This window comes from Dama dama, chromosome 1 (genome assembly GCF_033118175.1).
Source record: "Dama dama isolate Ldn47 chromosome 1, ASM3311817v1, whole genome shotgun sequence".
Lineage (NCBI taxonomy): Eukaryota > Metazoa > Chordata > Mammalia > Artiodactyla > Cervidae > Dama > Dama dama.
The window spans coordinates 42,442,606-42,455,300 of record NC_083681.1 but is presented as its reverse complement, the minus strand read 5'-3'; the positions used below and the strand labels follow the sequence as shown (position 1 = coordinate 42,455,300).

Genomic DNA, 12,695 nt, shown 5'->3' with positions numbered 1-12,695 from the left:
AAATTTTGAACCAGTCCATTGTTCCATGTCCAGTTCTGACTGTTGCTTCTTGACCTGCATATAGTTTCCTCACGAGGCTGGTAAGGTGGTCTGGTATTCCCATCTCTTTCAGAATTTTCCACAGTTTATTGTGATCTACACAGTCAAAGTTCTACATTCAAAAGACCTGGGTCACTTACTGGCTATGTGTCCTAATCTGCAAAATCAAGATAAGAATAGCCACTTGATAAGCTTTCAAATCCTGAAAGATGATGCTGTGAAAGTGCTACGCTCAGTATGCCAGCAAATTTGGAAAACTCAGCAGTGGCCACAGGACTGGAAAAGGTCAGTTTTCATTCCAATCCCAAAGAAAGGCAATCCCAAAGAATGCTCAAACTACTGCACAATTGTACTCATCTCACACGCTAATAAGGTAATGCTCAAAATTCTCCAAGCCAGGCTTCAGCAATATGTGAACTGTGAACTTCCAGATGTTCAAGCTGGTTTTAGAAAAGGCAGAGGGACCAGAGATCAAATTGCCAACATCTGCTGGATCACTGAAAAAGCAAGAGAGTTCAAGAAGAACATCTATTTCTGCTTTATTGACTATGCCAAAGCCTTTGACTGTGTGAAGTGAAGTGGCTCAGTCGTGTCCGACTCTTTGCGACCCCGTGGACTGTAGCCTGCCAGGCTCCTCTGTCCATGGGATTCTCCAGGCTCCAGGCTCCTCTGTCCATGGGATTCTCCAGGCTATAGTCCAGCTTGAACATCTGGAAGTTCACGGTTCACATATTGCTGAAGCCTGGCTTGGAGAATTTTGAGCATTACCTTATTAGCGTGTGAGATGAGTGCAATTGTGCAGTAGTTTGAGCATTCTTTGGGATTGCCTTTCTTTGGGGTTGGAATGAAAACTGACCTTTTCCAGTCCTGTGGCCACTGCTGAGTTTTCCAAATTTGCTGGCATACTGAGTGTAGCACTTTCACAGCATCATCTTTCAGGATTTGAAAGCTTATCAAGTGGCTATTCTTATCTTGATTTTGCAGATTAGGACACATAGCCAGTAAGTGACCCAGGTCTTTTGAATGTAGAACCTCACACTTTAATCACGAGGCTATCCCATCTCCAGTCAGGCCTGGGGTCCTTGGCTCCATGTGGAGACACTGGGACTGCTCTCCAGGATGTAATTGCTGGCTGCTGAATGAAATGGAGGGAAACCTGGACCACAGCTCCCTGCTGCCCACTGGCTCCTTTTCTGCCAAAGCAGTCTGGTCCCTGGACTACTTGTCAGACGTCCTGGTGTCCTCTGGAGCTGTGCACCCCCAGTTTTAGCTTTCAGCCTCGCTGCTCGGTAGAGGCACTGTTATGCAAATATTCAGATGTGAACTGTCTGGCGGAGGAGCCCTCTCTGCAGCTTCTTTTTCTCTCACTTGTCCCTCACACTCTGGAATGTAAATGGTAACATGGAGCGCTCTCGCAAGGAACCCCAAAGCCTGGAGCCAAAAGCAGGTTTCCAGATACCCAGAGTCTCTGGATTTGTGTTTCAAACTGTGACATTAGATGGGACTTCCAGTATGGAAAAAGGTCTCCCTCGCCCTGGCTCCTCTGACAAGCCCGAATGTTTCTGGTACTTGGAGAAAGCTTTTTTGTACAACCATTCTCTTTTTCTCTCTTGTTATTAAAAAAGAATTTAAAAAAGACTATTTAAAGTCTAATGCAAAGGCACTAGCTAGAACTTGGAAGTAAAACAGCTTCTTAGAAAAAGAATGAGAAACTTGGATTGTGAGTAAGAGAGATGAGCACCTAAAACACGGAGGCTGCTGTCAGGATTCCAGCAGTTCTAAGAGCTGAACTGGGATCAGTCATAAACCTCCCAGGGCTGGGGGCCCTCTCCAGGGAGCTGGCACCCCAGGCTGCTTCAAAGAGGTGCTTGGTTTGCAGGCCAGATAAGGAGGTCAGCAGTGACGTCTTGCTGCAGGGACCTCTCTGCCTCCTTAGGAAGATGACATTGACCAGGCCTCTATGGAGACTCAAGGTGCGCCAAGGTGAGCAGGAGGGGTAGGCTGTCTATGGAATCAAAGTTCGGAGGCAAAGACAAAAAGACTGAAAAACCCTGCTGGCACCCAGAAGCTCTCTGTTGTTCACTTTGAATCTCATCATCTCACCTAGCCAGAGCTCACCCACCCTGCACATATACATAGCTGCAATGTAGCCAGCATGGGTGACAACCCTGTAAGAATATCTGATGTGCAGCCAAAATGCACATCAGGGCTCCTTCGGCACTCTACTTCTTCTTGTTTTTAAGCAGCTTTATTTAGGTGTAATTCACATACCATATAATCCATTCATTTAAAGTGCACGATTCAGTGGTTTTTTAGTATATTTGCAAGGTGCAACCATCACCACAGTGAATTTTAGAACATTTTTTCAACCCCTCCCCCCTGAAAGAAATCCTGTACGTTTTAGCTGTCTTCCCCCCAGTTCTCTCACCCCATCTTCTGTTCTTGTTTCACACTGAGTTCTAATAAGCTTGGTTATTTTGTTTCTTATTCTGTGACAGATTTAAGGAAGCAAATTAAAAGTGGGAGAGGGACTTGTATAGGCAAGTCACAGGTGTGTTGTGCGGTGATTACAAACTCAGACTTTGGAACCAGACCAGCTGGGTTCAAGTGGTGGCCTGTGTCTTAGACCGAGTGGCCTCAGGCAAGGACCTTAAGTTCGTATTTCCTGATCTGAAAAATGAGGATGATGGCCCTACCTTGTGAGAATTAAATGAGCTAATAAGGATGACTGCTTAGCACCCGTGCTTAGACATCATCAGTGCTCTTGTTTTTGTTATTATTTAACAGTTCACAGTGAGAGAGGAAACAGAATAATTATGAAAATCAGACCCAAGAGTTAAAAGCCCAGCAGTCTTGGGACAAAACGTCTCTAAGCTGGTGACTGAATAACGTGATGATGACGCTGAGTCACATAGAGAAGTTTCAATTATGTTCAGCATGCACTGATTCAGATACAGGAATTATGAATTTCATTTTTAAAAGCCACACTGAAGTTTTTTTTAGAGTATAAAGGGGACAGCCATCTGATGGGAAGAGCCAACTCATTGGAAAAGACCTTGATGCTGGGAAAGATTGAGGACAAGAGGAGAAGGGGAAGACAGAGGATGAGATTGTTGGATGGACTTGAGTTTGAGTAAACTCTGGGAGATAGTGAAGGACAGGGAAGCCTGGCGTGCTGTAGTCCATGGGGTCACAAAGAGTCAGACACGACTTAGCGATTGAACAGCAACAAAAGAGGACAGAGTTTATCTGAAAAATTTAGCTCTCCAGAACAATTACTTCCCTGAGTAAACTAGAGAAACATATTTGTTATGAATCGAACATAGCACAGCTAAATCATTTTGTTTTATGAAACTTCTTACATCAGGGGTAAGTCATATCTAAGTTTAGGGCCATTGACAAAGGAGCTTCATTTGGAACAGGTTAATTTATCTGCTTTTAAAGTTAAGAAGAGAGTTTAAGACTTAACAGATAAGGAAGATCATACTTCACTGTGCTCTCTGGGGAGGAAGAGTGGCTGAGAAGGACTGGGGAGAGGGGGAGAGAGGTCCCTAGAGACCTACACATGGTCAGGAGCAGTGGGAGGGCAGTGGCAGGTCTCAGGGGCAGATGAAGGGAGAGATGGCTGAGGTTCTGAGTCTTCATACCTGATGGGCTTCAGTGTGCAAGTCAGCTACACCCATGCAGTCAGACACACCAAGTATGTGCTCTGTGCCCTCTGCACACCCACCTTTGGGTGCCCACCATGCAGCACGTGTCACAGTCGCCTTGCCTGCCTTCTCCTTTCCAGACAGGCTGAGACCTCTGGTTTCACAGAGTAGGTGTCAGCTCTTCAACTGCTCCCCTCCTTAGACCCAGGTCCCTGCTTCCATGTGAGTCAGTGGAAGCAGTAGGAGCAGATGAGCCTGTGGAAGTGGGAATGCCTGCCCCACTTAACGCCATTCAGATTCAGAATTGTTAATAAAACCTTGTGCTCGTGTATGACTCCTGCTTCAAGCCTTTAGCATAGTAATTCTCATCTGGAGTGGTCTGGGCTGCGAAAACAACCTGAGTGTGTGTGTGTGTGTGTGTGTGTATAGAAGGGCTTCAAACAAGTCTCCCATTCGGGAATGTTCCCCTCTCCCTCTGGGAATGAGGCAGGGAGCCTTCTCTGACCCTCCTGCTCTCCGGCTCCCACCCTCAGTCTGGGTTAGAGTCTAGAGTCTCCTCTGGGATCCCGAAATATCAGGTTGTCTCATCACACTAACCACGTCGTGTGATGATAATCTATTGAACTGTCTGGACATCGAGGTCAGCCTCTGGAGTCAGAGGAGTATTTTGTCTACCCGTCGATCCCCAGGACCTGGCACATGGTAGTTGAGTAAAGTGAAATCCACTGTGCCTCCTGACCCACTGTATGTCATTCAGAGCCTTTGGTGAAAGGTTCCCCTGGCCAGACCTCACAGGGCGGTGGCTGCAGGCTCCTGAGAAGACGCTGACTCTTCTCTGGAAGAGCATGGAGGCCCTGGGGCTCTTAACTGGAGTGCCTAGGAGCAGGGAAGGGCTGGGGAGCGGGCAGGGTGAGGGTGGGAACAGAGAGTGACAGGGACAGGCAAGGGCCGTAGACGTGGTGGGGGCAGCAGGCAGGTGCTGAGAGATGCCCGCTAACAGCCCAGAGGAGCAGGTCGTGTCCTTGAGCTGAGGGTCTGGTGGGACAGGAAGGTCCCTGCGGCCCAGGAGGGAGGACAGAGCTGCTCCCTGGCCCTTTGGACCCTCAGGCTTGGCCTGGAGCTGGTGTCCTATAACCGCACTCCTTCCAGCTCTTTGGCAGGAGTGCATTTCTGCCAGGTGGACCTGTGAGTGGGGAAGGGAGGGGGTGGGCCAGCGGTGGCAGAGCGAGCTGGCATACTCTGTGTCCTGAGGGCTCACACGAGGGGCCGCAGGTGGAACTGCAGATAGACAGGTCTTGGCCCCTGACAAGGAAGTGCTTTCTAACAGTGGCCACGGATCGTGTTTTGTTCACCTTGTATTTGCGTGCTTGGCACTGGCACGGCTCCAGAGTAGGTCCTTGAGAAATGGTTTTTGAATAAATGAGTGACTGCTGACGTCTTATTTCAGAAGTGTAGTGAGCTGTCCGTCACTGGATATATTCAGACAAAGGCTGCCTTGGAGGATTGGGGTGTGTAGCTTTAAAATCCTTTCCAGCCAGGATACTGCATGGTTCTATAATTCAGAAAAAGCATTTGGTTACTTCATTGTTGTGACGCAGGTGGGGCTTCAGGCAGCCTTGAGAGGGCTAGGACACACACACACTCTCTCTCAGTCACTCAGCTGCCGCTCTCCACGTTTGTGGCTGAGCCTCAGCTGCACAGAATGGAAACGAGATGTGGACCTGTGGTAGACAGAGTTTCTAGAATGTCCCCCCAGAGATGTCTTTCCCTAATCTCCAGACCCTCTGAATATGATGAGGCATCGCTCCTGTGATTCTGCGGTGCTGTGTGGCTCAGTGGACCTGAAGGCAGGGAGGTGAGTGGGCCTGACCTGGTCACAGCAGCCCTTAGCGCAGGGAGCCTTCTCAGGGGGTCACGGAGGGGGAGGTCAGAGATTCCAAGGGCCAGAGCCAGGCACTGTGCAGGCTTAGAAGATGGAGGGCGCCGTGTGCAAGAACCAGAGGGCGACCCCTGTCCCATAGCCAGTGAGGAGCCAGGGCCTTAGTGCAGGGCCATGTGGAGATGAATTCTCCAACCGCCTGCATGAAAGCAGACTCTTGAAAGTGGACTCTTTCCCAGGGTCTCCAGTTCAGAGGCTAGTGTGGCCAACCTCCTGGTTTTGGCCTTTTGATACCCTGGGCATGCATAGAGCCCAGCCGTGCCCACCTGGACGTTTCACGTACAGAACTGTGAGCCAGCGAGTGGAGGCTGCTTGCGGTCCCCAGGCTCGTGTTTGTCGTGCAGCCGTAGAAGATGAATGCAGGGCCCTGTCCTCGCGCTCTGTTTAGCTTTTCCAGTTTTCTTAGAGACGAACCTAATGGTTAGCTCTGGTTATTCCAAGCACTTGCCTAGGGTGTCTGGGCCCAATCTGTTGTTAAACCTGTACCTTATCCCTGCAAAGTCCGAATCCCCAGCCTGTGTTCACCTGTGATAATTTTGGGGCTCATCTGGTGACCAAGACTAGAGTCATCATGGATGTCTTCAAGAAGGAGAATTTGAGGTGGGGGGAACCAGCTGGTTATTCTTGGGGGCAGAGGAATATGGTCATTTCTCGGATAAGCCTGGTGGCCTCTTGCCTTAAGCAGCCTTCCAACTTTCTGATCATGGTTGGTGTTTTTTTGTTTGTTTGTTTAAATTTTCTTACCTGTTTGTCATCTTAGATATCACCTTGCTTCTCCTTAGCAGGATTGGTCCTCAGACAACACTGGCTGAGGCTTGTGGGGGTGAAGTTGGCAGAGGGATTAAAACAGTAACCTGGTAGGCATATGAGTGACATGGAGGCCAGAGTCTTATGGGGTCTGGCTGAACCTGTCAGAACATTGGAGGGAGCCCAAAGTAATGGCTCCTCTAGGTGTGAACATCCGAAAGATGCTAAAGTGGGAACCTCATCACTCCAGGTGAGTCTGCCTCTAAGGAATGATTGACAGGCATGAGTTGGCATCTTTCTTGAAATGGGATGTTTGACTCAGCTCCATGTGATGGATGGATGGCGGGCTCAGAAAAGCCTGACTGGTTGTTCCTGGAGTTCAGCCTGGGTTTCCTGAACAACCCAGTACATCTGTTATGCAGGGTCAGGGGCAGGGCAAAGACAGACTTCTGTAAAAGAGCCACTTCCACTTTCCAAGTGTAAACGGCCTTGTCCTCAAGGAGGTGATAACACATATGGGCAGATAAGAACCAGAGAGTCGTGGCAAACGGTCAGTGTATAGACAGAGCAGGGAACTGTGGTTCCCAAAAAATCGGCTGTGGGTCTGTGAGAAGAGGTCTGGCCAAGGGCCAGGAGGAAGACAGCTACTTCCAGGTGAATCATAAGGTCTGTTTACAGATCAACTGATTTCTCCACACCCTGTACTTGTCACTGGTGCCTGGAGAAGGGGGCAGGTGCTAGGGGCTCTGGAGGGTCACAGTTGTCACTGAGTCCTTCGCTGGTGGCTATAGGCTCTGGTTGTGCTGGGATTGTACCCAGGACGCTGCTGGGCCCCATGGCCCAGGAGGGCAAGCAGTCAGCTTGTTGCTGGCACTGGACATCACTGGGCAGCAGTGCTGGGTTCCCTCGGAGACAGAAAGAGACATGGGAGAGGGGAGTGCTGATGGCCTCACCTCCCTGCTGCTGCACTTCCTGCCCAGGGATCCTAGAATTTATGGTGGTGTCATCTGAAACATAACTAATTAGTTAGTGAGGAAGGTGAGTATTCACAAATCAGCCTTGCAAATAAGCATGAGCTCATGACAGTTTAAACCAACCTGTGCCTACTTCCCCAAGAGTTTGTGAGATCACCTGTCAAGGTGACAGGTCCAGAGGGACCTGAAATTGATGCTGATCAGTCACTTTCCCATTACAGAGCTACAGATCTGTGCCTGAGCCAGTAGCAGGTGGAGGGTACTGCTAGGCTGGAGGAAGGAGCAGCAGGGGAAAAGGGGTACCAGGGAGGTGGGAAGCTGAGGGTTAGCTGCCTGGCTAGGACTTTGTAGAAGTCATTTCACATTCTGGACCCCTGACTCTTCCTTTGTGAAAACAGGAGGTGGGACTGGTTGATTGTCACAGTCTCTTCTGGCTCCAGTGCCCCAAATTATCAACTTTGTGAAATGCGCTGTAATTGAGACTCTTCACATGCTGGGACTCAAGAGTTTGGCTTATCTGAAGACAGCATGCTGGCCAGTTTGACATCATCCTCACTTCTTCTGCCATTGGTGTTAGACCCCTGCTGTGTGGTCTGCTCTCTGTCTCCTGAGACATTTGCCTACTTACTTGTTCCACATGCCGTGCGAACACAGCCCAAGCAGTTCTTAGTGGCTGCGTAGAGGGGTGTCTGGGATATTGCATGTGGAGAGATGTATGTGAGAGGAAGGCATGAATAATTAGAAACTTCTTAACGGTAGGGCCAGCACCGCTGATTAATCAGAGGCAAATTCTCCTTCCATGTCCGTAACAGAGAGTCTTCATCACTCTCCCCGATTAGCTGCTGTTGTCTCTCACTTTTGCTTGTCCTTCACTTTTAGAAAGAAAAGTTTTAAGATGATTCGATCCCAGTCCCTGTCTCTGCAAATGCCGACACAGCAAGATTGGAAGGGTCCCCCGACAGCCAGTCCGGCCATATCTCCTGCAACCCCCGTGCTCCCTGGAGCCACTCCCCTGCCTGCTTCCGCACCCTATGCCATGCCCGAGTTCCAGCGGGTCACCATCAGTGGAGACTACTGTGCTGGGGTAAGGCGTCCCCCTGGGCTCTCTGGGGGCTGTGTGAGTGTTGTATAGTGCGCCTTGTGCAAAAGCTGGGGTCCCTTGGGGTCACGCCCAGGCCCCAAAGCCTGGCTTGGTCTGTGAGTGTCTGGGAGATGGCGGGCAGAAGTCTGGAGAGAAGGAGGGTTCTAGGCAAGGTGGTGGGTATGGGTGTGTGTCCAGGGCACTGCTGTCCTTGTGGGGAGGGCCTGGGGCTTCAGGCTGGCACATCGAGTGGCCTGTAGTTTCCATATGTGCTCTGGGCCCAGAACACTGCTCTCTGTTCCTGTAGCCCATTGGAGATGGTTCCAGTTTGGGCCCTTTAGAGTTCTCATATTTGAATGGATTCAAGTGTTGGTGTGGATTGGTTTGCATGCCATCATGTTCTTAAACACAGGCCAGACCCTCGAACCGGGAAGAGAGTCATGACTAGAATGTGATCAAGCTTGGTTTGCACCAAGTCAGTTAACTCAGCCACTGAAAATGTGCTAATTTCACCTGGTTGGATGCTGAATTTTTATTGCTTCTTGAAGAGAAATATCACTTAGCACCAGGTTTGGTTCTGCCTTCCTGGTCCTCAACCTACTACTCATGCCTCAATTGGCTTGCTATTCTCTCTTCTTTTTAACAGTACTTTTAGGTTATACAGTGTAGCTGAGAAGACAGAGTGACTTATTACTCTTACAAATTTTCTTCTATTTTAACAAAATCAATAGAAGATCTTTGCATATTGCTTACAACTTAAAAGGCCCCCGAATTATATCAGTCCTATAGCTACCTGATTTGCCTCTCCTGAGGCAGTCCTTGGTTTTGGTTTCTTATTTATTCTCACACAGTAAACTGTGTACCTACTGTGCTCATGTTTACTGTGCTCATGTAGTTGATTTATTTGTTTTTACACAAATGGTTGTTACCATATATTATGCTGAGTCAAGGTTTTCCCTTAACAGTACATCTTGAAGATAATGCCATATCATTATATCAAGAACTATCTTTTTTTTTTTTTTTAAAACAAGTGCATAATATTCCACTGTGTGGATGAACCATACCTTAAGTTCCTTTCTACGGATGGGGATTTTGGTTGGATTGAAAACAGCACAGGCCTTGTTTGGGATACAGCATCCTGACCAGGAATCCGTGGTGCCCACCCAACTTCCTGCATGAGGGCAGGGTAGCTGAAAGGGAGAGTGGAAGGGGCTGACAGCCAGCTGAAGGGAGGACATTGGCTGGTGTGTTAACCAGCTCTTTTCCATCAGTCTCCTTGTTGGCACATTGTAGGGCACGGAGCCTCTGAACTGGGCGACTGGTCTCCAGAGAGCCACCAGTTCATGAGTGGCAGGCTGACTTTGCACGTCGCCTTGGCTCCCCATGGGTCTGCTGCCAGGCCTGAAGTGTGCAGTGGTAGCAAGCTGGCTGGTCTGTTGGGATGCTGAGCCCGTCTCTGATGCCTCCAGCCCTGGCCCGAGCCCCGTGCCATGCTGAGTCTGTGGGTCCTGCAGATGAAGTGTTTGGCTCTGTCGTGGGCAGGAGCATATTTGTCTATGGCATTGTCTGCTCACCTGTGCTCTCAGAAGCCATCAGAAGGTGTAAAATGGAGTTAACACCCCCTCATGGGGACATCCGGAGTCAGGGAAGGAGAAGCTACTTCCTTAATAAAAAGCAAGGAGGAAACAAAAGTAAAAGTATAAACATATGCATGGGAAAGATATATACCTTCCTGGGAGGGGGGAGGGGGAGGGGGTAGAGTTTTAGCTGCCTCTGAGATGATCTATTTATGTAAACGTATAAGACATCCGAAGCAGTGATAAACAATGTTAAAACTGTCAGCACTGGAAGGTAGATGCACAGCTGTCTGTCATCTTCAGTGCTTGTCTGTATGTTTACAACATTTCAAAACTAAAAATGAATTTTTTTTCCACTGAAGCAGAGGGGGCCCCAGCTTTCCTCACTCTGTGCTCCGTCTTGTACCTCTGTTTTCCACGTCTCTTATCCCCTCTTATGAATAACTGACTGTTTAGCTGCTTATCTCCCCCAGCACATTCAGGTTTCTGCCACACACTTCCTTCCCAACAGACAGAGATGAACAAGTCCACTGGGAGGTGGGCATTTATCTCATTTGTCTCTGAGTACGAGGCAGCTCTGGGAAAGCAGAGCATCCTTGGGCTTCAGGAATCAATCCGTTCAGGGTCTGAAGTGTGGCTTTCTGACTTTCTGTGATTTATCCTCTCTGATTGTTTCCCCAGTTGTGAGATGAGTGGCAATGAGGACCAAAATGAAACTTATGGAAAGGATCTGTCCCATAAGCGTCTGTTGCTTGGGTGGATTGGGGTGACTGCCAGATGAATCAGAAGCCTGGGGTTGGCAGAGCAGCACGCTGAGCACTCGGAAGGACCCATGTATTTTCTTAACTGATCGTAATGATGCTCACTCCATCAGGGACATGGTCCAGGCTGGGCCTCTTCGTGTGCCGGGTGCTGCAGCAGCTGGCTTGTGGTGTGATGTGCTGAGTGCTGGCCTGGGGTGTGCACATTGGAGTACCTGCCTCCCTCCCAAGAGCCCCAAATCTCCTCCCGTGTTGGGGGGTTCTGTGATTTGCCAGGAGGACTCCTGGGACTCCATGCATAGCTGCACTCGTGACCAGGATTTGCTACAGTAAAAGGATGCTGAGCAAAATCAGTGAAGGGAAGAGGTACATAGGGCAGAGTCTGGAGGAGCCCAGAGGCAAGCAGCCCCTCCCAGTGAGGTCACCAGGATGCACTTAATCCCTCAGCATTCACATGTGACAGCACGTGTGAAGTGTCATCTTCCGCGGAAGCTCATTAGAGACTCAGTGGCTGAGATTGTTACCGGGCCTGGCTGCATGTCTGCAGAGCACACCCCTCAATCCGGGGCTTGCAAATGGAAATCAGGCGTCCTGCATACATCACGGTGTGTGTACAGACTTGTCAGGCAGAGGGAGCCTCTGTGCCCACCATGGTGGGGATGCTCCTCAGACCCAAGTTCCCCGCTGTCTGTCCTGGTCCCACCTTGCGGCAGGCCTCACTAGGTCAGCGGCCTCAGGCCTGCTCTCTGAACTTTTTCCTGCAGATCACCGTGGAGGACTATGAGCAGGCTGCCAAGAGCCTGGCCAAGGCCCTGATGATCCGGGAGAAGTATGCCCGCCTCGCGTATCACCGCTTCCCGCGCACCACGGCCCAGTACCTGGGTCATCGGCGGCCAGACACCGCGCCTCCGGAGGAGGGCCTCCCAGGTACGGTGCTGTGGCGGCAGGTGGGGTTCCAGGCGGGGTACACTCCGAGAGTTGGTCAGGATGTTTCATTGGTTGGATGTGTTTCCCTCAGATGGTGTTTTAAGGGCAGAGCCCTGGTACTGGCTTCTCCTACACTGATTTTTTTGCTAGTTTCCCCAAGGGTTGATTCCATGTGCTCCAGGTGCCTTACTTTGAACCGAGCTGTACAAGTTGGGGGGAGGGGAGGGGCTGAAAGGCAGTCTCTGATCTTGGGAGATGGGCAGTCTCAGCCTGGATATTTACACACAGTCAGACAGGAAATACCAAATTAGTGGTGAGGTGCCTGGATTGGGGGTAGGTAGAGAGGGTGTGTTCTCAGGGCAAGGAAGTTGGCTCTGGAGTCCAGCATACTCACATTCTGATCTAAGCTCCACTTTCTAAATACCTAAAGACCACTTTCTTGGGAAAGGAAGGCCTTTCTCCAAACCTCAGTTTTTCAATCTGTAAAATGGGAATATTAATAGTATCTATCCTTTGGGCCTGTTGTGAGGATGAAACGAGAGAATGCACGTGAAGTAGTTAGTGCAGTTCTGGATCTAGTGCGTACTCAGTCGTGTCTGACTCTTTGCAACCCTATGGACTGTAACCTGCCAGGCTCCTCTGTACACTGGATTCTCCAGGCAAGAATACTGGAGTGGATTGGGTTGCATGGTCTCCTCCAAGGGATCTTCCTGATTCAGAGATCAAATCTGCATCTCTTATGTCTTCTGCATTGGCAGCCAAGTTCTTTATCACTAGAGCCACTTGGGAAGCCCCTGGATCTAGTGGGTGATTGGTATAGTAGTTATGTTGTGCCGTGGAGTTCATGGGACAGGGGATCGGAGAAGGCAGGATGCTTTCTGGTGGAGTCTGTTTGGCCTGTGAAGGATCCAGAAGCAGTAGGGGCTGTAAGTTAAGAAATGTAAATGACAGCAGGAGACCTCAATCGTGAAAGTTGGTGGTGGGGGAATCAGATGAGGGC

The 12,695-nt window shown here is 49.7% G+C and overlaps 1 protein-coding gene across 6 annotated transcripts in view; it reads left to right on the top strand.

Moving 5' to 3' along the window:
- AMPD3 (adenosine monophosphate deaminase 3) overlaps positions 1 to 12,695 on the top strand; it is a 73,213-nt gene that overhangs the window by 40,124 nt on the left and 20,394 nt on the right. For 5 of the 6 annotated variants that reach the window (XM_061147786.1, XM_061147789.1, XM_061147787.1 and 2 more), the window contains exons 3-4: positions 8,229 to 8,433; positions 11,533 to 11,695. In XM_061147786.1, coding sequence (XP_061003769.1) covers positions 8,229 to 8,433; positions 11,533 to 11,695 — 368 coding nt within the window. The remainder of the gene's footprint in view (positions 1 to 8,228; positions 8,434 to 11,532; positions 11,696 to 12,695) is intronic. The other variant, XM_061147791.1, reaches the window with a different exon arrangement.